The sequence below is a fragment of the Tursiops truncatus genome, chromosome 2 (assembly GCF_011762595.2).
Source record: "Tursiops truncatus isolate mTurTru1 chromosome 2, mTurTru1.mat.Y, whole genome shotgun sequence".
Lineage (NCBI taxonomy): Eukaryota > Metazoa > Chordata > Mammalia > Artiodactyla > Delphinidae > Tursiops > Tursiops truncatus.
The window spans coordinates 163,863,630-163,889,402 of NC_047035.1; the positions used below are offsets into that span (position 1 = coordinate 163,863,630).

At 38.7% G+C, this 25,773-nt stretch overlaps 1 protein-coding gene and 1 long non-coding RNA gene across 3 annotated transcripts in view; one reads left to right on the forward strand and one right to left on the reverse strand.

Annotated features, from left to right (window-relative positions):
* Positions 1-18,702, reverse strand: part of LOC141278108 (uncharacterized) — a 123,735-nt gene extending 105,033 nt beyond the window's left edge. For both annotated transcript variants that reach the window (XR_012330420.1, XR_012330419.1), the window contains exons 1-2: positions 18,393-18,702; positions 3,947-4,052 (exon numbers count right to left, since the gene is read on the reverse strand). This is a non-coding gene — a long non-coding RNA (uncharacterized lncRNA). The remainder of the gene's footprint in view (positions 1-3,946; positions 4,053-18,392) is intronic.
* Positions 18,703-20,721: 2,019 nt separating this feature from the next.
* Positions 20,722-25,773, forward strand: part of ARMC3 (armadillo repeat containing 3) — a 95,016-nt gene continuing 89,964 nt past the window's right edge. Inside the window, exons 1-2 of the mRNA XM_019933172.3 lie at positions 20,722-20,966; positions 24,302-24,350. Of these exons, the coding sequence (XP_019788731.2) occupies positions 24,303-24,350 (48 nt within the window). The 5' untranslated portion in view covers positions 20,722-20,966; position 24,302. The remainder of the gene's footprint in view (positions 20,967-24,301; positions 24,351-25,773) is intronic.

Below are 25,773 nucleotides of genomic sequence, written 5' to 3' on the forward strand. Positions count from 1 at the left end.
ATAATACAAATGAATGTATATACAAAACAGAAACAGATTCACAGACATGAAAAACAAACTTGTGGTTACCAAAGGGGAGAGGGAAGGGGGAGGGACAAATTAAGAGTATGAGATTAACAGGTACAAACTACTATACATAAACAACGAGGATTTACTGTATAGCACAGGGAATTACACCCATTATCTGTAATAACCTATAATGGAATATAACCTGCAAAAATACCGAATCACTATGCTGTACACCTGAAACTAATACAATATTGTAAATCAACTATACTTCAATAAAAAAGAAAAAGAAAAAACCTGCCAGACAGGATAAAATGACAAAAGCCAACTACATGCATGTTAAAAGAGATGCATATTAAATAGAAAGACACTGAAATGTTGAATGTTAATGGACAGAAAAAGATAAACATAAACCATAACAAAAGAAAACTGACATGGCTACATTAATACTGTCTTCTGGCTTGCATAATTTCAGACAAAAAGTCTTTCTCTTTTTTATATTTGTTCCTCTGTATATAATGTGCCTTTTATTTTTTCCTGTCTGCTTTTAGAATTTGCTCTTAATCATAGGCAATTTAATTATGCTAAGTCTTGAGGCATTTTTCTTTGTTTTTATCTTGATTAGGATTTGTTACTATTCTTAGATCCTTGGATTTATACTTGACGTCAGATTCACAAAAATGGTTTGCCATTTTTCTGCTTTCCCCGTTCTTCTAGGACTCCAATTACACATATGTAAACGTGTCTCATAGATAATAAAGGATCTTTACTTATTTTTCCAGTTACTTTTCTCTTCACATTTCATATTAGAGTTCCTATTTGCTATGCCTTCTTCAAGTTCACTGATCTTTTCTTCGGCAGAATCCAATCAGCTGTTAAGTCCACCTGGTAACTTTTTATTTCAGATTTTGTATTTTTCAGCACTAGAAGTTACATTTATATAGTTTCATTTCTCTCCTCATTATGTTATGTATTCCTTTCATTCCTTGGCATATTTTTAATAGCAATTTTACAGTCAATTTCTACTAATATTATCATCATCATTCTGGTTCTGTTTTTATTAACTAATTTTTTCCTGCTGAATATGTCACATATTCTGCTTTTTTGCACAGCTGGTAATTTTTTTTTTTTTTTGCGGTACGCAGGCCTCTCACTGCTGTGGCCTCTCCCGTTGAGGAGCACAGGCTCCGGACGCGCAGGCTCAGCGGCCATGGCTCACGGGCCCAGCCACTCTGCGGCATGTGGGATCTTCCCAGACCGGGGCACGAACCCGTGTCCCCTGAATCGGCAGGCGGACTCTCAACCACTGTGCCACCAGGGAAGCCCTACTTTTTTTTATTGGATGCTGGATGTGAAAATTATGTTGTTGAGTGTCTGAATTTTTAAAAAAATTTTCTTTAAAAAGTGTTGAATTTTGCTATGGCTGGTAGGCAAATTATTTGCAGATCAGTTTGATCCTTTTGATGTTTAGTTATAAGCTTTGTTAGGGTCGGCAGACAGTGGCCTTTACTCTAGGCTATTTTAGCACTATTACTAAGTTGCAACCTTTCTATGGTCTCTGCTGAATACTCCAGCTTTTCAATATGGTTTCTCCATTGTAACTAATTAGAAAATAAAACATCTCTCAGCCCAATGTGAGCTCTGGGAATTTTCTAGTTTATAGCTCATTTGCAAAGCCTTATGGAGTTCTGCACTACACACGTGCAGCTTAGTATTCAGCCGAAACCTCAACAGACCCTTATGCAGATTTGTACATTTTTGGAGCTCTAACTCTGCACAGTTCCCTCTTCCCCAATATTTTGCCTTGTAAATTCCATTCACCTTGGCATTCCCAAACTCCAATCCGTGTCTCTTTAGCTCAGTGAGACCACTGTCATCTGCCTGCTGCTCCCTTACTGTACTACAATATGGAAAGTACCTCTGGGCAGAAACCAATGGTGATCATCAGTTTCACTTTGTTTCATTTTTTCAAGTGTTACAGTCCTGACTGGTTTCCAATTTCTAAACACTGTTGTTTCAGATATTTTGTCCAATTTTCTAGTTGTTTATGGCTAGTCCAGTACCAGGTATTCTGTCATGGCTGAAAGAAGAAAACCTCTACACTTTCTCTTGTTTGTATCATTGAACCAATGAATCACATGAAAAATTACCTACCTCTGTACTTTTTAGATACATGACCCAATAAATTGCCTTTTTATTTTAAGACACTATGAGTTGGATTTTTCTGTTGCCTACAACCAAAATTTGTATCCTAAGTGATATACTATATAAAGACTTGGATTCATAGCTAAAAAGTGAAATATTTATTTAGTATTTTATTATTTCGCCTACATTTTTTCCCAGATTGATCTTTAGCAATGCAAGCATTGTTCTAATTCAGTTCAGTTGCCTTCTGTCAACTACAAATTGGCACTTGACATTGGCATTTGTCATCTACCTCTACAAGGATTAAACCATGTCCTGCTGCAGCTGCTGACTTTCAACACCCGCTGAAAGGAGTTCATTGTGGAGAGCAGAGATGAGGCACTCTGTGCTCTGGGAAAAACGAGCAGAACAGGTCTTCAGATAGTTAGATAATTTCAGGAGCTGATTTTATGAGCCCAATTCTTGTATCTCCTCTTATCTAGAAAAGTACTAAAATCCTTCATGGTGACATCTGTTCCTCATGACTAACAGTAACCTTCACAAGACTAGCAGAAACCTTCTGCAAAAAATATGTGCTTGATTTCATGTACTCTCCCTTCACCAAATTCACATATATACTGACCTTCCCCCCTACCTCTGTGGAGCAGTTTCTCAGAGCTAACTGAAATGCTGTCTCCCGGTCTATAGTCCTCATTTTGCCCCAGATAAAACTTAACTCACAACTCTCATGTTGTGCTTTTTTATTTTTAAGTCCACACTTCTATACACATTTACTGAAATGTGTCTACATACATTGAGCTAAATATAATTTGATGATATGCTAGATAACAAGAGTGTAAAGATAAAGTTACTGCTCTCAAGAAGCTGATAGTCTACTAAGGGGAGTTTACATATAAGCAAATAAGGACAATACAGGTTATTGTGGATTGAATTGTATCTCCTAAAATATGCAGAAGTCCTAACCTCTGATATCTGTGAATGTGAATTTAAGAATTTGGATAAAGGGTCTTTGCAGAGGCAATCAAATTAAGATGAGGTCATACTGAATTAGAGTAAGCCCTAATCCAAAGACTGCTTATCCTTATAAAAAGGAGGACATTTGGACACAGACACAGAGAGGAAAGCACCATGTGAAGACAGAAAGGCAGAGACACAAGGGAAGAAGGCCACATGACACAGAGAGGAAAGCACCATGTGAAGACAGAAAGGCAGAGACACAAGGGAAGAAGGCCACATGAAGACAGAGGCGGAGACTGGAGTGATTCATCTGCAAGCCAAGGAATGCTAAGGATTGCCAGCAACCACCAGAAGCTAGGAATAGACAAAGAAAGGACTGTCTTACAGAGCATTCAGGAAGAGCACGTCCCTGCCTACATCTTGATTTTGGACTTTCAGCTTCCAGAACTGTGAAAGAATAAATCTGTCTTGTTTTAAGCCACCCAGTTTGTGGTACTTTGTTATGGAAGCTCAAGGAGACTAATACAGTTTTATACACACAATGGTGGAAGCACATGGCAAAAATGTAGCACAGAGGAAGGAATAAAGCTTCTCCAGGACTCATAAGTGCTATGATGCATCTACTAAGTAGTGAGTAGAAGGACCAATTACTAGGCACCAATCCAAGTACTTTCCATCAGTCAGGAGAAGCCAGAAGGGAAGGGGAGGCAGAAAAATATTTCAAGAAATAATGGCTAAAATTTTTCCAAAATTGAGGAAAACCTTAAACCCACATATTCAAGATCATCAAATCTCAGGGGCTAAAAGCAAAAAGATTTCTCATGCACACAAAACTCACTGTGTTTCTGGGAGACCATTCCAGGTACTTGTCATGAAGGTGATGGCTCTGCAGGATCTGCCTCAGCTTTCCAGCCAACAACATCACACCATCCTCAGGATGGCCCCTAGTTGGTGATAAGCACGGCAATATATCAGGGCCTAGTCATTTCCTCCAAATGCAGAACTCCTCGGAAGGGCAATCTTTGCTCCAGAGTTCTGTCTTCCGGTGGCAGAGACTCTGTTCTGTCTGCCCTGTGGTCTGACAGCTCCTCCTGCCCCATCCCACTCCCTCCCCCTTTCCTTTGTAACTTCTACTTCACAATAAAACATTTACACTTCTGACTTCATTACCACAACTGCTTCCTGGAGAATCCAACCCATGATCCTCCTCTTAACTCTCCACCCCACCATCAAGGGAGGAATTTGGAAATCAAAGTAAGACAAATCGAGAAAGGTAATTTTTCTGGTTTGACTCACAAAGAGATACTTCCTGCTAAACTGAGAGCACGTTTTAATGAAAACAGACCCAGGTAGAAGGCAAAAAGTTTTTAGCACAATAAGAGGTATTACTGTGTAAGATACATGGCCTAAGTCATAGGAGGAATAGGCAGTCTGTGGTCTCAGAATACTAATTCCTGATAGAGTCAGCAGAAGCCAGCTGCAATCTCACTGGGAAGAGAGGCCAAACTGTTTCTCCCAGAATCCAGGAGCCAGAACCCCTTTTCCATTCTTTCAGAGCCAGGCCACAGCTGGGCAGAGGAAAACCCATCCACACCCAAGCAAGGTCTAGGTTGGCAGATTTCTGTAAGCCCCGCAAAAGCGGCTGGAGATGACACTCCTTATCTAGCAGGATTACCAACCTTCCCCCCAAACAGGTGATGTAAAGGGATCGTAGGCAGTAAAATCCTGACCAGCAGTGTAGTGGTACTGTGCTGCTCAAGGATGCTTACAGGAACATTCAGTGATGACATTTTTATTTTAAACTTTTACACAGGCTGCATTTACCTCCATCCCAGTTTAGTGTGGTTTAATCTGGGAAGCGAGGCATGGCAATGTTAGGAAGGGGCGGTTTCCGTTCCTGATCACCTGGTAGGTCACTGTCTGAGACAACCTTGGTTTCTCTTAATGATCCCTCCCTCCTGAGTGTCGCAAGGGACACCCCGGTGGAATAAGAAAGTATTCCCATCATACTGGTGATATGATGATCGGTCTGGGTGTAGAATTTCCTGGGTGCAAACTGATCTATTTTAATTTTATGAACCTCCGTAGTTGTCTTTTTTTATAAAGTGGTTTTCCAAAATGTACAGGATAAAACTCAAAATGCTTTGCATAAACCCCTTGGGCATAAGGTCCCTTCCTATATCCCAGCATCGTCTCCTGTCCCTTCTCATGGGCTGTCAGCTCATGTCATGATAACTTTCTTGCAGTCGGCAAAAGATATTTTGTTCATATTATTTCCTCTCTCTGAAATGATATCCACCCCACTGTCTATCTGGCTAAAATGTAACCAATTCTAGAAATTCAGCTCCTTGGAGCCTGCCTGCACCTTCTTCCTTCTCTCCTGGACCTGGCGGTGTCCTGTCCTATTGCTTTTCTCTGATCCTTTTTATATCTAATCACTGAGACTGAGAACTATGAGTTATTGATGGAGTTTATATAAAAGACTAAGATTTTGTGGCCACTAATGAACTCTTCTTGTAAATACGGTACACCTATTTCTAAACCTGTTCATATCATTCAGATGAATTGAAGTAGAAAAATCTGTGAAACAACAATAGTTTTAAAATATAATAACTTACTAAAATAAATCACTAATATAAATATCCCAATTGCTGTATTCTTTAGTACATATTCCTGAAAAAGGGGGCCTTATAGTTAGTTCATGAAATATATGATGGGCCAAAATCTCAACAGAGGAGTGAGGTAGAAATTTAAGTAATCAAATAGTTTTTAAATAGATTCTTCTTAGCAATCTCAAAATTTTGCTTCTGAAACTATTAGTCTAATTAAGAACTAACATTCTAGGGAATTCCCTGGCAGTCCAGTGGTTAGGACTTGGCACTTTCACTGCCATGGCCCGGGTTCAATCCCTGGTCAGGGAACTAAGATCCCACAAACCTCAAGGTGTGGCCAAAAAACAAACAAAAAAAAGAACAAAAAAATCTAACATTCTAGTGCTAGTTCCACAGATGGAGTATGGGTAAAACACCAATAAGTTTCCCATCTCCTGAGACACAGTGGGGAAAAACAAGAATGGTCTTTGATAAGGTAGGGCGTTCATTCAGCATTAGAGTTTCTTACCATTTCTGATGGTAAGAGGGTAAGTGTCCACTGTCACTCGAGAGGGGGGATAGATTTGTTTCTGAAATGCCTAAGTTTCTAAGCAGCTAGATTCTTCTCCACTGGTTAGAGCAGGAGAACACTGGCATTGGCAGTCTCAACAGTAGTGGAATGGGCTGGCTGTGCATCCTGTCACCTCAGATTGTTCCTATAGGTAGGGACCATGAACTCTGGATACACCCAAGGTTCTGTCAAGCCTAACAGGTCATCCTGGATGTGGGCTACCCAGACACATTACCTGTTATTCTTTTCTTTCTTTTTGCTTTAATTTTCCACTTAAAAATTATCATTAAATGGGTAATATAATCACATGTTACACAAAAGGTATCAAATGCTATACCATGAAGAATAAGTCTCCCCACCCTTGTTTTCTAGCCAGCCAGTTCTCCCCCCAGATTCGAAAACTGTTATCCCCTGCTTGTGTGTCTTCTAGAGTCTTTTCTCCACAAATGGTAGCATAATATTCACACTGGAATGCACCCTGCTTTTTTACTTAATATCTTTTTGAGATTATTTCCAATCAACACATATATTTCATTCTCTTTTTTTAACAACTGCATATTATTCCATCAGCAAATGAATTTCATTCCCTAGCAATTGCAAATGCTAGAATGAATATTCTCTCTTTCAGCTTTTATGAGGTATAATTGACAAATAAAATTGTAATATAACATTAAAAGTGTACAATGTGATGATTTGATATATGTATATATTACACAAGGATTCCCACTGAGCTAACTAACATATCCATCACTTCTCATATTTACCTTTTTTTTTTTCTTTTGGTGAGAATGCTCAAGTTCTACTCTCTTAGCAGATTTCAATTGTACGATACAGTGTTATCAACTATAGTTGCCATGTTATACATTAGATCCTCAGACTTATTCATCTTATAGCTGAAAGTCTGTACCTTTTTATCAACCTATCCCATTTCCCCCACCTCACAGCCCCTGGCAACCACTTTTCTACTGTCTATGAGTTTGACTTTTCAAAAATTATTCCACATATAAGTGACCATACAGTGTTCGTCTTTCTCTGTGTAGCTTATTTCATTTAGCATAATGCCCTCCAGATTCATTCATGATGTGGTAAATGGAAGGATTTCCTTCTTTTTTTTTTTTTTTTTTTTGGCCATGCCACGGGGCTTGTGGGAATCTTAGTTCCCCGACCAGGGATTGAACCTGGGCCCCAGCAGTGAAAGTGCTGACTCCTAACCACTGGACGGCCAGGGAATTCCCTCCTTCATTTTTTTTTTTTTTTTTTTTTTTTTTTTTTGCGTTATGTGGGCCTCTCACTGTCGTGGCCTCTCTCGTTGCGGAGCACAGGCTCCGGACATGCTGGCTCAGCGGCCATGGCTTATGGGCCTAGCCGCTCTGCGGCATGTGGGATCTTCCCGGACCAGGGCACGAACCCGTGTCCCCTGCATCGGCAGGTGGACTCTCAACCACTGCGCCACCAGGGAAGCCCCCTCCTTCATTTTTTAAGGTTAAATAATTTTCCATTGTATAGATACCAAATCTTCTTTACCCATTTATCCATCGATGGATGCTTAGGTTGTTTCCATATATTGGCTATTGTGAATAATGCTGCAATGAACATGGGAGTGCAGATAGCTATTTAAGATAATGATTTCATTTCCTTTGCATATATACCCAGGAGTGGGATAGCTAGATTATACGTTAGTTCTATTTTAAATTTTTTGAGGAACCTCCATACTGTTTTCCACAGTAGCTGTACCAGTTTACATTCCCATCAAGTGTCCAAAGGCTCCCATTTCTCCACATCCTCACCGGCATTTGTTAGCTCTTACTTTATTGAAAACAGACATCCAAACAGGTGTGAGGTGATATCTCATTGTGGTTTAGATTTGCATTTCCCTGATTTTTAATGATTTTGAGCACCTTTCCATGTACACACTAACCATTTGTATGTCTTCTTTGGAAAAATGTCTATTCAGGTATTTTGCTCATTTTTAAATTGAGGGGTTTTTTTTGCTATTGAGTTGTATGAACTCCTTAAATATTTTGAATATTAACCCCTTAATGGATATGTGGTTTAAAAATATTTTCTCCCATTCCATAGGTTGTCTTTTCATTTGTTGATGGTTTCCTTTGTTGTACAGAAGCTTTCTGGTTTGATATAGTCTCACTTATTTATTTGTGCTTTCGTTGCCTTTGCTTTTGTTGTCAAATCCAAAGAATTATTGCCAAGACCAACGTCAAGGAGCTTATCACCTAGGTTTTCTTCTGGGAGTTTCAGGTCATACATTCAAGTCTTTAGTTCATTTTGACTCAATTTTTGTGTATGGTGTATGGTATATCCAGTTTTCCTAACACCATTTATTGAAGAGACTATTCTTTCCTCATTGTATATTTTGCCACTTTTGTCAGAAATTAATTGACCATATATGCATATGTTTATTTTTGGACTCTCCATTCTTTCATTGATCTATTTCTCTGTTTTTATGCCAATACCATACTGGTTTGATTACTCTAACTTTGTAATATAGCTTGAAATCAGGAAGTGTGATACCTTTAGCTTTGTTCTTTTTTCTCAAGTTTGCTTTGGCTATTTGGGGCCTTTTGTGGTTCCATAAGAATTTCAGAATTATTTTTTTCTATTTATGTAGAAAACACCATTGGAATTTTTTTTTTTTTTTTTTTTTTGTGGTAGGCGGGCCTCTCACTGTTGTGGCCTCTCCCGTTGCAGAGCACAGGCTCTGGACGCGCAGGCTCAGCGCCCATAGCTCACGGGCCCAGCCGCTCTGCGGCATGTGAGATCTTCCCGGACCGGGGCATGAACCCATGTCCCCTGCATCGGCAGGCGGACTCTTAACCACTGTGCCACCAGGGAAGCCCAACCATTGGAATTTTGATTGGGTTTGCACTGAATCTGTAGATTGCTTTGAGCAGTGTGGACACTTTAACAATACTAATTTTTCCAATTCATGAAATGTCTTTCTATTTATTTGTGTCTTCTTCAATTTTTTTCATTTGTGGTTTATAGTTTTCAGTGTACAGAGCTTTCACCTCCTTGGTTAAATTTATTCCTAAGTATTTAATTCTTTTTGATGCTATAGTAAATGGAATTTTTCTTAATTTCTCTTTCTAATTGTTCATTGTCAGTGTATAGAAACACAACTGATTTTTGTATATTGATTTTGTATCCTGCAACTTTACTGAATTTATTTGTTCTAACAGTTTTTTTAGTGGAATCTTTAGAGTTTTCTACATATAATATCACATCATCTGCAAATAGAGACAGTTTTACTTTTTCCTTTCTGATTTGGATACCTTTTATTTCTTTTTTCTTCTTTTTCTTTTCTTTCTTTTTTTAAAAATTCCTAATTGCTCTGTCTACTAATGCACAACAATGCTCTATAAAGTAGCTTTGGCCATCAAATAGTTTTCTCAATAGTCATAATACTAGCAAATCCACATTCATAATTAAATATATACCTAAATATTTGCATCAGTTACATACTTTCCCCAAACACTAGAAGCTTTACTTGAGTCACAGGGAAAGATTGTCATCTAGTGTTTTTAAGGCCGAAGAAATATATGGCAGCTGATTATTTTAGCAGATATGCATCATTTCCTTAACTTTGGCCCTTAATATGAGTTTTATCTTGATTGAAGCCAACTGGAGAACCATCTTATAACTTTCAAATCATAAACTGCAGTACTCAGAACTAGTGGATAATAGAACTTCCCGTCTGAGCTGCTACTGTCCACTCTGATGAATCAACTGAAAAAATTCTGTAGTTAGACAATAGAAATTGCAAATATTTCTAATCACCAAAACTATAATATTCTTTAAAAAAATTCTTTTGAATAAATATATAGCATACTAACTTTCTATCTGAATTAGTTTTCAGGTGCTGTAATTAGTATTGCCAAGCTTAGAATGATAGTTTTTGACTTGGATTATGTTCATTAAGATGCTCAAAAATGTGACGAACATAATCCAAAACTGCAAGGTTCACGTGAAATATAATGTGTACGGTGAACATTAATAGGTTCAAAGAAAAAAGTCACTAGTGTTTAATTACTGTTAGAATTTAATGCTAAATAGTAAGAACAGTAGAGTAACATTGGTTTATGCTTACTTTCTCCAATAGTATCCTGTGACTGCAATGAAAACAAACTGCTTAGTAAGTGGAATATACACAGAACTACATTTTCTGTAGAGGTAGGAATCTGTTTATAAGAGATAGAGACTAAGTTTGAAGTGAAGAACTCATCTTATTTTGAATAGAGGAAAAACAAAATCTCTCTATTTTGGCACTGTTTTCTTTTTGGACTTTATTTGAATATATTAAGTCTAATTTAATATGAAAAATTAAATTAGATTAAGGTGATAGAGAAAATTATTTGTATTTAAGAGTTTGTTTTGTTATTTAGTTTTTGTGTGAACTTGGTCTGTCTTCCATTAAATAAACATTTCAGAATATTTTATCTCTCTTTAATTTTTTGATTCTTACAAAGTGGTCATATTTAAAATAAGCCCTACAACCTGAAATAACTGTTCAGAGAATTATAATTATTTTTAACATCGTTATTGGAATATAATTGCTTTACAATGCTGTGTTAGTTTCTGCTGTATCACAAAGTGAATCAGCTATATGAATACATATATCCCCATATCCTCTCCCTCTTGCATCTCCCTCCCACCCTCTCTATCCCACCCCTCTAGGTGGTCACAAAGTACCGAGCTGATCTCCCTATGCTATGCGGCTGCTTCCCACTAGCTATCTATTTTACATTTGGTAGTGTATATATGCCCATGCCAGTCTCTCACTTCGTCCCAGCATCGCCTTCCCTCTCCCCGTGTCCTCAAGTCCATTCTCTGTCTGTGTCTTTATTCCTGTCCTGTCCTGCCCCTATGTTCTCCAGAACCTCTTTTTTTTTTTTTTTTTTTTAGATTCTATATATATGTGTTAGCATACAGTATTTGTTTTTCTCTTTGACTTACTTCACTCTGTATGACTGACTCTAGGTCCATCCACCTAAATACAAATAACTCAATTTCATTTCTTTTTGTGGCTGAGTAATGTTTCATTGTATATATGTGCCACGTCTTCTTCATCCATTCATCTGTCGATGGACACTTAGGTTGTTTCCATGGTCTGGCTATTGTAGATACAGCTGCAATGAACACTGTGGTACACGACTTTTTTTTTTTTTTTTTTTGCGGTATGCGGGCCTCTCACTGTGTGGCCTCTCCCGTTGCGGAGCACAGGCTCCGGACGCGCAGGCTCAGCGGCCATGGCTCACGGGCCCAGCTGCTCCGCGGCGTGTGGGATCTTCCCAGACCGGGGCACGAACCTGTGTCCCCTGCATCGGCAGGCGGACTCTCAACCACTGCGCCACCAGGGAAGCCCCCCATGACTCTTTTTGAATTATGGTTTTCTCAGGGTATATGCCCAGTAGTGGGATTGCTGGGTCGTATGGTAGTTCTATTTTTAGTTTTTTAAGGAACCTCCATACTGTTCTCCATAGTGGCTGTATCAATTTACGTTCCCACCAACAGTGCAAGAGGGTTCCCTTTTCTCCACACCGTCTCCAGCATTTATTGTTTGTAGATTTTTTGCTCCATTTATTTTTTAAACTTGTTTTACTTGGCATTTCTTAAAATAAGTGATGGAAAATATAACAACTTTGAAATGAAAGTCTGACGATTCTGCCCAAAATTAAACACAAAACTTCAAAAGTTTGTGGAAATTAAACTTACTATACCTGAAATGATGCTGCTTTGGAACCAGATCCATGTAGGGTGGCCCACCCCTGCAAATAAGAAGGGCCTTCCAAATTCAGGCTCAAGAACCCTCCTTGGGTCAAGGTTATAGTCACCAACTGTCATTGGAAAAGCATGAGCTCAGACCTCCTTTTCTAGCAGTAATCATGTATCAGTCAAGATCCAGCTAAAATCTCTGGCCCAATTTGGTTAAGAAAGCCAAGGAGGGATCAGACCCAGCAGCCTGGCCTCAACAGTACCATGTGCTACTGTATTACCTTACAACTCACCATAACAGGCCAAGAGGAGAGCTCAGAGAACCCTCTCCTACTAATGCGCTTGTTTTCTTGGGAAGTCCCCAGACCACATTATATTCAATATAGTTTATTCTTGTAAGTCTGATCTGGGTTGTATTTTAGATCAACCCACTTATTCTCAGTTCAAGGGATCCTTCCTTAAACAGACACAATTGTTCAATTTCTTTTTTAAAAACAAGCTAAATGCCAGAAGCCAACTCGGGAAATGTCTTCATGTGCAGGCGTTACCCCGACAGCAGTTCCTGCTGTGTATCCACAAGCATAGGTTACACATTCTGTGTAGAGGGCTGGTCAGTGGTGGGGAAGTCATTCTGGAGCATCCTTCACAAAATGAGATGTTATCTCAAGTGGATAAGTTGTCTCAGACTTTCTGTAAGTGGGATGCATCCTATTTTTTCTCTTAAACCTCTAACCTGTAACAAACAGGAAGATTATCTCCACAGTGCAAATTATAGAAACTTGAGTTCAGAGTCCAAGAATGTAAAACCTAGACTAAGAACTAAATGACTACTACATATGGAACCAGTCCACTAAGTTAAGCTGATTTTAAAGACCTGGAGTCAAGTACATGATGAGTAATGTTTACTTTGTAATTCTATCTTTCAGGCTTTTCAATGATCTTTTTTATGGTGTGGCTGCCTTTAGTGTGAGTGGATCTTATTTTTAGCAGTGGGAGCTTAGTCGTATTACCCTTTTGAATGGCCAGCAGGGCTCCCCACTGTTTCAATGACCATTTGCAGAACAGTGTCAGTCTCTGGGGCCCTTCATTTTTTTCTCCCCTGGTACAACAAGACAAATGCACTGAAATTGTGCCAAGATTTCACTTCAACCCTAGCATGAGATAAAGAGGATTTACAGGCAAAGAACTCCCTTGAACAGCAGCCAAAAAAGCAGATAACTTTTAAATAACACAATGTGGTGGAAGAAACTGCCTTGTGGCAGTCTACGGTGGAGGAAAATAGCAACTATTTACAGTACATGTTGGCAAACTATCTGTTTAAGCTCTAGAAAAGGTGAAGGGTTACCATACTGTTTATGCGTTTCCTTACACCGCTAACACTGAATTCAATGTTACAAACAGAAGTCTTACATTTTTATTGTTTATCTTTAACCAAGTTCAATTGATTTACAACAATCAACCACCTGACTAAGTCAATTTGAATGGAAATGAATTCAAAGGATACATTAAAAGGAACATATTATGATAAATTACCTAATATTATACAGAGGTACCCCCTCCACTTTAAGCGAATTTAGATTTATAAAGTAGATAAATAATATATAATTGCTTTCTTTTACTGAAGGGCTCTTTTCTTTTTTTACATAAAATGATTCATCCTCAGATTTCTCTAAATAGTGAACTCTCAATGTTCTTAAAGTATAATTAGATTGCAAAAATTCTTTTCAAAAACATATTTTCTGGAACATATCTATTGAATCAAATGAAGTTTGTTATGCTAAGACTCTCAAGTCGTTAACATGGGAGAGTTGATGGTGTTGTGAGGTTTAATTAGTTTACAAAACCACAGTACTTGTGGGTGGAGCATGACAGTGATAATATCTAAAGACACTGATTTTTGTTGTTGTTGTTGTTTTGTTTTGGCCATGCAGCTTAGTTCCCTGACCAGGGATCAAACCTACCCTGGAAGTGAAAGCCCAAGTCCTAATTCTCAAGGCAGTATACATTATTATATTTCCTGTGATCTTTCCAATGTTGGCTCATGTTCATTAACACACTCAAAATATTAGTTCATACATTTTTAAAAATTAATTAATTTTATTTTTGGCTGTGTTGGGTCTTCACTGCTGCACGCGGGCTTTCTCTAGTTGTGGTGAGTGGGGGCTTCTCTTGTTGCGGAGCACGGGCTGTAAGTGCGTGAGCTTCAGTAGTTGTGGCACTCGGGCTCAGGAGTTGTGGCACTCGGGCTCAGTAGTTGTGGCACAAGGGCTTAGTTGCTCCGCAGCACGTGGGATCTTCCCAGACCAGGGCTCGAACCCATGTTCCCTGCATTGGCAGGCGGATTCTTAACCACTGCGCCACCAGGGAAGTCCCAGTTCATACATTTTTTAAGCCAACAAACCAACCTTCCAATTTTCAAAGTAAGAATTATCTATACCCACACTTACAGCCAAAATTTTAATTCTTTTAGCTCAGAAACTCTTGAGAAAATTTTTCATTGGTCATCCTCTTTGGTATGAACTGGCAGAGTGTTTTTTTAATCTTAATTTTTGCATAAAGCTGTAAACAGCTATGACTGCAGTGGCTTGGATTCACCATTTTGAGACTATCATTTAATGTAGAATATGGATCCATGGAAAATCTTTACACCAACATTTCTGTGTAATCAAAACACTGAGTTCTTTCACTGATAGGATTTTGGGAACAAACTACAGATGTAAACCCTTTAACCTACAATTAAACCATCAATACATATATTTAAGCAGTATTCCTAATACATCTTATTTGTTTCAAAATATTCATTAGCACTTTAAATATTTTACCTTAAGGTCTTTGTTTTGGTGCCTCTTTGCAGAATAAATAATGTCTTTTTTGAAGCATTACTCTTCAGGTTATGTAATTAGATCTATTAACTCGTCACACTTCATAATGTCTGTGGATTCATCAATCATTTGATTTAATTATCTTCTAGATTAGTGCTATTTTTATGGCACCTCACATGCCATAAACGCATCTACTTATGGTGCTCTTCAAAAATCACATCTTTTCGTTGCCTTTGCCTTGCTGGTCCCAAACACAGACAATTTTCACAGAGGCTGTTAAACTGAATGATTCTGCAATTGTGCGTGTGTGACTTGGCTTTAGCTATGAAATTGAGCTTAATTTCATAAAGGTATAACTATTTTCATAAAAGAATTTCATTTTTTATTTTGAGCTTGCAGATGCTTTAAGAAGTTTAAATCTTTCTCTCTTCAAGGTCTAAGTTGTGTGGAGTGGAGCTGGCCTGATTCGTTAGGCACTATTGCTTCACTTGATAACTTTTCCATGACAGCAACAACCAAAAAACTGGCTGAGGCAGAAAAGAATTAATGAAGAAGGTAAATGCTAATTGGAGAAAATCCTCCTTATTCTGCATGAAAGTGACTTAAACTTCCTGATTCCTTGGCTTTCTTGTTTGGCCACTTCTGTAGTATTTTTCGCAAGCTTTATTGAGATATAATTGACATACGGCATTGTATAAGTTTAAAGTGTACACTATGATGATTTGATACATGTAGGTATTATAAAATGATTACCACAATAAGGTTAGTTGATATATCCTTCACCTCATATAGTTAACATTTTGTTGTTGTTGTTGTTATGATGAGACTATTAAAGCTCCATTCTTATAGCAACTTTCAAGTATACAATACAGTATTGTTAACTATAATCACCAGGCTATACTTTACATCCCTGGAATTTATTAATCTTATAATTGAAAGCTTATACCTTTTGATCAACATCTTCCCATTTTCCCAGACCCCTCAGCCCCTGGCAACATCATTCTATTCTGTTTCTATGAGTTCGATGCTTTTAGGTTCCACATATAAAGTGAAATTATATTGCATTTGTCTTTCTCTGTCTGACTTATTTCACTGAGCATAATGCCCTTAAAGTCCATCCATGTTGGCATAAATGGCAGGAGTCCCTTCGTTTTATGGCTGAATAATCTTCCATTGTACATAGATACACATTTTCTTTATCCATTCATCTGTCAGTGGACACAAGTTGTTTTCACTTCATAGTTATTGTGAGTTATGCTCTGCAGTATTGTTTTGAAAGTCATCTCTGAAATATCAGCCTAGAACCTGTTTCTCCAGCCTTTGCAACAATGCTATAAATCTCTAATTCCCTGCTAACTAGAACAGATTTTGCTGTCTGCAATGGGACTTCAAATGACACAGTAATTGAAACTAGAAGTGATTATTGATCTTAGAAGTTCAAAGATGTAAATCTGGGACTGGCTATTTGACCTGATTGAATTTGAAAACTGAATAGTTGCTTACTTTGAAAGGATGGCTTATTGGGAGACACTTGTGGTCTCCTAAAAAGAAGTACCTATTGAAGAGTTCTGACAGAATAAGTGGCTACTGCCACAGCACAGTGTGGTGGACAGAAGGGTTACAAGGGATGTGGGGAGGGTGAACTACTTCTAATTATATTTAGTAGTTCTGAGACAGAAAATGACAGCTTTAAGATCCCAGTAGAAGCCGTGGCTAGAGAACCAGAGAGTGCCTATGCCTGCCCCACAATGATCTCTTATCTGTTATAACCATGGTCTGGATCTGTAGATATCTGGTTTATAATGTGTGCTGAATTCAGAGCTTCACCAGGCTTCTGAGAAGGCCTAGAAGGAATGACCAACCTAGTAGCAATGAGCAACGCTAGTGTTTAGATTATGGTCTCTAAATTTCATTTTCCACTATAATGAACCAGGTCCAAAAATATTTCCAAATTATATATATGATAAATGACCTGATCCAGAATGTATAGCAAATTCTTGCAACTCAGTAATAAGACAAACAGCCCAATTAAAAGTAGGAAAAATATTTGAACAGATGCTTCACAAAAGAAAATGCAGAAATGGTTAACAAGTACAGAGAATCAGCTCATCATGATTAGTCATGAAGGAAATGCAAATTGAAACCAGAAGGAGATAGCACTACATACCCAATAGGAAGACTAAAATTAAAAGCCCTGACAATATCAAGTGTTGTAGGGCATATAAAGCAACTGGATGTCTGACTCATTGCTGATGGGAATGCAAATATAGTATAGTTCCTTTGGAAAACAGTTTGGCAAGTTCTCATAACATCAAACACACACATGGCATAAGATCCAGAAATTACACTCTTGGGTATTTTCCCAAAGAAGGAGAAACATATGTTCACACAAAAACCTGTGTATAACTGTTTAGAGCAGATTTATTTATAACAGTCCAAAACTGCAAAGAACCCAAATGTCCATCAACCAGTGAATGGATGTTGTACATCCATGGAGCGCAACACTACTCAGCAATAGAGAGAAACAAACTATTGATACATGCAACACCACGGACAGATCTCAAAAGTATTTGCAAAGTTAAAGAAGTTAGACCAAAAAGGTAGTGTACTGTGTGGTTCCATATATAAGATGTTCATAAACATGCAAAATTAAAGGGAGAGAAAACGGATCAGTTGTTCCCATGGAAGTGGGATGGAGAGAGAGATTTGACTTCAAACGGGCATGAAGGAAATTGAGATGATGGAAATGTTCTATATCTTAATTGTGGTAGTGGTCACACAACTGTAAACATTTGCCAAAACTCATCCAACTGTATAAACAGGACCTCAAAAAAAACAGACATGTGCAGTAAAGACTAAGTCTGTGGGGAAAAACAGAATCAAAACAGCAGTTTTAATTATTTCATGAAAACCCTTTACAATTTGTTATAACACCGAATTTTCAGGATGGGCTGGTATGACGTGTTGGTTCAGAACATGACTGACAGTCAAGCTGACCTCAGCTCAACTCCTGGCTCTGCCATTTATTGATAGAGTGACCTATGCCAATTACTTCATTTGTAACTTACAGGGTTATGGTGGGGGGTTAATGCTGCATTTTAACCACTTCATAATTGTCTGGCTCATAATAAGTACTCAATAAATGAGTTATTTGGAGAATATTCAGAAACAGCCAAGGTGGGGAGACACACACATTAACAAACAAATTACAATATCATGTGAAAATAGCAGAAATAGAGCAGGTGTAAGGTACAAAATGAGAAATGTTTATTATGTTTGGAGAATTAAGACTTTCGGGAGGAAATCATGACTAAAATAAATTTTGAAAGACAGATAGGTTTCAGGTTGATTAGGAGAGTTAAGGGCATAAAATGTCATGGTGTCCTTGAAGAATTATGAGCAGTTTGCTATTTTTTTTTTTTTTTGAGTGATTAGAGAAGCTATTGCAGTAGGGAGGAGTCAGCCAGAACAAGGTCTTGAATGCAAATTTAGGAATCTTATTGCATCTCATCATGTATGTGGTGGAGTGACTGGGGACCAGCGAGGAGAGAGACAAATTACAAAGATTACCTGGGTCATCCTGGAGAAGATGGACTGAAGCCAGGAGAAAGTTAGAGGATGGGAGACGTGTCAGAAGGCTTGTTTGATGAAATCAAGCAAAGGATGGTGACACTCTGTACCCAGGCTATGGGAATGGAAAAGTGAGAATAAATTCAAGAGACTTTTAAGGGAATCCAAATAACTGCATACGAGGGAGAATAAGTCTAGAATGACTGTCAGACTTCATGCTTGGGTATCTAGGTGGGTGGTGGTACCCCTTGATAAATAGAAAAATGTTTATATTGGGAAAATAATGAGTTTAGGTGGTAAACACCTGTGGACATCCAGGTGGAGCTTTCCATAAAAAGAAGGATACATGATATAAAATATAGGTAACCAACAAGGACCTACTGTATAGCACAGGGAATTATACTCAATATTTTGTAATAACCTATAAGGGAAAAGAATCTGAAAAACAATACATATGTACATATATGTATATATGTGTATATATATATATATATATATATATATATGGGAATCTCTTCGCTGTACCCCTGAAACTAACACAACATTGTAAATCAACTATACTTCAATTTTAAAAAAAGAAGGCTATATGAGCCTATAGCACAGTACTGGAGTCTGGTGGGGAGCTATATATATGGCATTTGAAGTCACAAAAATAAGTAAGATCACCCTGAAAAAGCTATAATATAACAAGAGAAGCAGGGACAGATCCTTGGGAAATATCAACATTTCAGGCTGTACAGAAAGGACCTTAAATAATGCTTATGAAACTAGGAGGATCAAGGAAACCCAGGAAGGTGTTTCAAGTATGAGGTATCATCAAGAGTGTTATTTGCAGCAGCGATGTCAAAAAAGATGAAGTCTAAGTAACAGACAATGGATTTGGGTAGTTTTAGTGGTAGGACCAAACCAGATCCTATGGCTTGAAGAGTGAATGTAGGTTAAATATGTGGAAGTATCAAATGCAAGCTACTTTGGGGGAAATTCATGGTCAAGAAGAGAAAGAGAAAAACAGAATGATAGCTAGAAGGAGCTACAGGTTCAAAGGAGGCTTTTTGTTTTTTGTATGAGGCAAATGAGAGACTTCACAGTATTCATATACTGAAGGGAAGACAGAGAGAGGCTGAAGATAACAGGAGTGTATTATTCAAGGTCCAATCAGGAGATGGAAATCACATGTTATTTGACCATACAAAATCTAATATAAAGAACTGTTAAATATGTATAAAGCTGTTTATCAGGTAACTGAAAAGGTAAGAAGAGGACATAAAGAGATAGGAAAGAAGCAATTGTCAGAAGCATCTAACACTCTTAGGACTGGGAGGCCAACGGAGACAGGTAGCAGATGGAGTTCAAAAAGCCTGAGGGGAATTCAGGAGAGGGAGAGATTTTTTTGCTAAGATCAATCAAAGAGTATTTTATGAAGATGGCATTGGAGCTGGGCTTCATTATGCAGAAATGAAAGAATATTCCAGAAGTTGTGCAAGTTGCCCATGACCTGGCAAATGGTGGATACTTAATAAATATTTGTTGAATAGATGAAATGATGAAGGAACAGAGTGAGCAAAAATCTAAAGGAGAAAAGCATGGAAAAATTTGGGGGAACAGTAAGTTTCGCTGGGGCTTGTGTTTGGGACAGGGGCGGGCTGCACAGATAGAACTGGGTGGGGTGCAGATGGCTTTGAAGAACAGGCTAACGAGCTTAGACTTTACTTTAGGAAGCCGCTCAAGTCTGAGTAGGGGAGTGAGATGACTAGGGCAATAATTTCCGGAAGGTTGATCTGTGGTACCAAGAAAGCACTGGAAAGAGAAACCGAAACCATCACTTAGAAGGCAAAAAATGATGACCTAGACTGGGGTGACAGTAAAGATTTAAGAGAGGGAATAGACAGGGGACAAAAAGTGGAGGGCGGATTGCTTTAAGTGCTGATTGGCGTTGGGGGAGGAGGGGGAAGGGAAACGGAAGTTCTAGGCTATTGGGAGAAACGGCAGAAAGAGGAAACAGGTGTAAGAGGAGGAGGTTCTGAAGGGACATGATACGTTCTGTGGGGACAGACTGGACACCCTCGTGCATGGAAAGTTAGCAATGCAGGTCTGCAGCTCGGCGGAGTCCGGGCAGAAGGTGGCGATTTGGAAGTCACCTCACAGAGACTCTGGCCGAGGCCTGTCGCTGGGAGAACGCATCCGCACCTCAGAGTATGTGAATCCATAGCCAGTCCTCCGGCCAGCTGCTGAGGCGGCCCAGCCTCCCGATTTACACTTGTCTCTAGGGCTGGCCCTCAACAACTGGAAGGAGAGGATTCCCAGTGTTTATCCTGCCCCGAAGCCCGGGACTTACGTACAGAGGTCGCACACGGTTCCTCGGGTACCTACCTCTACTCGCGAAGGGGAATGGAGCGCCTCGGGAAGCCGAGCGCGCGCTTCCACTGACGCGGCGCACGCGGGCGCGCATTGCGCAGGCGCGGCACGCTGTCGCCTAGCAACCAGGCACAACAGTGGACTAGAGACGCGAGCTGGCTGCAGCCGGTGCAGTTGGCCAGGTCTGAGAAGCCGCTGCCCGGCGGGATCTCCCTGCAGGTAAAGGCGGGAGGGCGGCTGCACCGCTACCCCTGCGGTTTGAAGAGAGACCCAGGGTAGAGGCCCCAGTAGCCTTTGGGGAAGGAGACAGTGCCCCGCGTGTGGGGGGCATCTGGGGCAACTGAGGGAACACCTCGTAAGGACCTGTGGGTCCCTGCCTTACGCCCGCAGTGTTAGGCTGTGGTCCCCGTGGATTTCATAAGTGTGCCGGCCGCCTCCTATTTAACAAAGAGGTGACAAAACTGAGGCCCAGAGTGAGGATCTGAGGGTCTAAGATTCCGTTACTTGACTCTGAGCAACTCAAAAAGTGGGCCCCCAATTGTTCTAGCCCTTCTCAAAATAAATCTCGTTAGAAAATGTTTTAAGATCGCATAGGCTGAAAGTTCACAAAGAAGATCAATAAATTCGTGAAAAAATGTGACTCCTTTCCAATAACCAAGAAGATGCATATTCAAAGCAGATTTGTTTTCATGTCCAATGCCGTGAAGTTCATACCTTTTCACCTAGTAGTTATTTTACTACTAGGGATTTCTCCTAAAGAAACAGTTGCAGATGTGGATGAAAATTTTATTGTATAAGAGTGTTCATTTGCAGCCTTGTCCATAATTCCAGAAAATTGGAAACAAATGCTCAACAACAGGGGACTGGCTAGATGGTGGATTTTAAAATATTATTTTAAATGACATGCTGATCCACTAATGATGATTGAAGCAATAAATGGAGAATGAGATTTCATGAACTTGTCCATTAGTTTAAGAATTTAGTAAGAAAATGGTCCCAGGAGGGAAGTTGAGAATAGCAGATAGAAATCCGGGTAAGATGGTAAAATCACTATAGAAAATACACAAAAAATGAGCTATATCCAAATAGTGCTGATCTCCCTGAACTTATTTCTGAGTGATTTTTTAAAAATTCCATATTCCCTTCCTTGTTTTCCAAATTCTCTGTAGTGAAATGTTCCACCTTTATAAGTGAACAGTAGACACAGAATTATACACTTAAAAATAGTTAAAATGGTAAATTTTATGTGATGTATATTTTAGCACAATAAAAATATCAGTGGGCAGGTGGTAAAATAGTCAAGGAAAACAGGTTTAGTTTGCTTCAAAAAGTCAGAGATTTATTTTCTTAATTTGACGTCTCTGTAGCTTTAAAGGGAAATGAGTCTTTAAAGAATAAAATAAGGTAATTTAGTTGTACCACGTTGATTACAAATTTAAAAAAAACCTTAGGGTCATCTCTGGGGTACACTGCCCCTGGACTATGTCTGCTGTGTATTTTCTCCCCTGTTAACTGTTATATCCAATATGGTAAAAACAAAAACAAAAACAAAAACAGGGGCTTCCCTGGTGGCGCAGTGGTTGAGAGTCCGCCTGCCGATGCAGAGGACACGGGTTCGTGCACCGGTCCAGGAAGATCCCGCATGCCACGGAGCGGCTGGGCCCGTGAGCCATGGCTGCTGAGCCTGCGCGTCCGGAGCCTGTGCTCCACAACGGGAGAGGCCACAACAGTGAGAGGCCCGCGTATGGCAAAAAAACCAAAAAAACCCAAAATGCTTCCTACTTCACCATATTGCCAAGGGCCAGTTCTCTGTAATCCTGTATGTTTAGGCTATTCCAGCCTCTGTATTTTTCAGTGTGCAATTACTCAAAACCACTATCCTGAAATGGGAAAAATAAGTTCCTGAGTGAAAATCAGATGACTTCAAGTAACTTTCTATGAGTGTAATTTACTTGCTTCTTGAATGTTATTCATAAGGAATTCTTTTGTAAAGCAAAGGCTGCTATATCTTGGAATTGGTTATAAAGAGCTGTGAAATCTCTTTTTCCTAGAGAAATCACAGGTCAGATTTTCATCTGTCCAGAATAGTCTGTGTGTCTGCCTGAAACATTATAGGCACAAAGTCTGGGATCTGTGTGCTTTTCAAGTATCTGTGAAAGAAAGATATTTGGGGTCTGAAAAAAAGCATTTGGTCTAAAATATGAAAAGAAAATTCAAAAATATTAAGTGTTTTATTAATATTAAAATTACATTTGAAAACAATTTTCTTATTTTGCAAGAATTTCCAGGTGTACAAACTGATGAGTCATTTCAAATGCAAAATTTCAAATCTTTTTTATGATGAAAATTATATTTAACAGGGGATGTGGGTGTATTTTAATGTTTTAACATATTAGGTATAGCATGAGGTAGTGCATAGCATAAGCTTGCCCAGGCCCTCAAGGATCTTGAAATTTATGTGACTTCAAGTTAGGGACCTGGAATAGATGTCTTTCAGAAGTCACTATGAGTTTCTATGAACATGTGGCTTTTTAACTTATGTGATCAATTCTTGGAGTTGCTGTTGTCCCTTGGCAAGCCATCTGAACTAACCCTGACATTGTAGATTCTCTCCAAAGATTTCCTACTTCCCAAAATTTTCTTGAGACTATTGTAATTACCTTGAGACTAGAATATACCATCTGAGATTGCCCTAATACCAAACATAACCCCACAAACTCTCATTGGAGAAAACATGAAAGATTTCTAGGGTTATTTATTTATTTTTTGCGGTACGCGGGCCTTTCACCGTTGTGGCCTTTCCCTTTGCGGAGCATAGGCTCCGGATGCGCAGGCTCAGCGGCCATGGCTCACGGGCCTAGCTGTTGTTGTTGAGATTCTCAATTACTTTTTTATTGAGCTATGGAATACATTAGAGAAAACATTTTTTATATGGAATACATTAGAGAAAACATTTTTTTATATGGGAAAATGACACAAATGTTCACTTGGTAGATCTTGGATATCATTCAGAAAATAATTACCCCCAGGAACAACAGAGTTAATGATTTTTATAAATGTCAAATGCCCAGTATGTACCAGACCCTATTCTAGGTGCTTGGGATAGATCAGTGCAAGAAAGCATACAGAAATCCGTCCTTTTGTGGCAGAACATTCCTGCAGATCTCAAAAGTAATTTAGATTTAGTCTCCCAAGCCCTACACAAGTGAGCTATAAGCATGGTAAACCATTACCTGTTATGTAAGTAAAATTTATGTCATTTATGTCATTAATGTATTCTCCTTCTTTCCAAACTGGAAGCCAGGACAAATGCCCAACAATCTTATCAATAAGTTCCTTTAAAATTGTGAAGTCTGGGATGTAGGTAACATATTTGTATATGTATTGCATATATTTGTATATGTGCAATAATTTCTACATATATTGCCTAGTTTCTTTTTAGGTAAAATTTAGAGGACGAAGTACATCTCCTCCTAGGAATGCAGGTAAGTGAGAGATTTGTACATATACAATGTACAAATGACATTTTAACCATTTGTGGCATCTTTTTCCAGAATGGGTAAAAAGATAAAGAAGGAATCAGAGCCCCCTCCCAAGGATGTGGTAAGTTTCTGATTTGAATACTAGCAGCATGTTAACAACCAGTTTTAAAAATAAACTGTTGAAACAGTTTGGCATGTACCAGTATATACATGAGTGCACGGTGGCAGAAGTCCAAAGTCTGACTAATGATAAGATTAGTCAGAGAAATCTAACATTATGTAAACAAACATTTACAACATTGTCATTACTTGATTAGCACAATTAGAGAGTAATTATTGGCTTTTCCAGTATGTGGATGGCATGTTTATAAGCCTAGTTAATGAACAAATAGTTTTGGTTTGTTCTTTCAAATACTTTAAATTTACATTTGCCAGTCTCTCATTAATGTTAATTATCCAAATGAATTTTAAAAAATGACTGGAAGTTATGCTATAGCTATTAGGTATGTACGTGAGGTTGTCTTAAGATGACTATTTGGACATTAGAAGTCCTGTATTTTCCAATTCTATGGAGAGAAAAATCTGTGTTCATCACCTTTTTCTCTTTCCAGTGCTTGAATAATGCATTCCCCACAACACAAAACCTTGTCTCTCCCTTTTAAAAGCAGGGTTCAACAATGTCCAATAGGTTGGTCATTTGGGACAAGGTGATCCTAGAAGTTGTAAAATAATTTAAAGTGATCATGGTAAATAAGCATGGATCATACAAAAAATTACTTCCATAGCGGTAGTGATTATAGAAGTAACAGAAATGTTTTATAATAAAAACTTAGTTAAATAAATTATTCCATTTTGATAAAATGATGTCACTGAATATTTGATAGCATGGGAATATGATCACAATATTTGAATTAAAAAGCTATGATATAAAGAGGAAAGAAATTGAGTTATTTGTAGTGAGGTGGATGGACCTAGAGTCTGTCATACAGAGTGAGGTAAGTCAGAAAGAGAATAACAAATACCGTATGCTAATGCATATATATGGAATCTAAAAAAATGGCACTGATGAACCTGGGGGCAGGGCAGGAATAAAGACGCAGACGTAGAGAATGGACTTGAGGACACGGGGTGGGGTAAGGGGAAGCTGGGATGAAGTGAGAGAGTAGCGCTGACATATATACACTACCAGATGTAAAACAGATAGCTAGTGGGAAGCAGCCGCATAGCACAGGGAGATCAGCTCAGTGCTTTGTGACCACCTAGAGGGGTGGGATAGGGAGGATGGGAGGGTGATGCAAGAGGGAGGGGATATGGGGATATATATATACATATGCTGATTCACCTTTTTGTACAGCAGAAACTAACACAACATTGTAAAGCAATTATACTCCAATAAAGATGTAGAAAAAGAAAAAGAACCCATCTGAAAAAAATGGAAACTCACCAATTTTTGGTTTCTGCTATGCTTACTGGGATACTGAGTTAATCAGTTTATAAAAAACTACTATTCTTGAACTGTAGTTGTTCTACGGAAAGTGGAGATA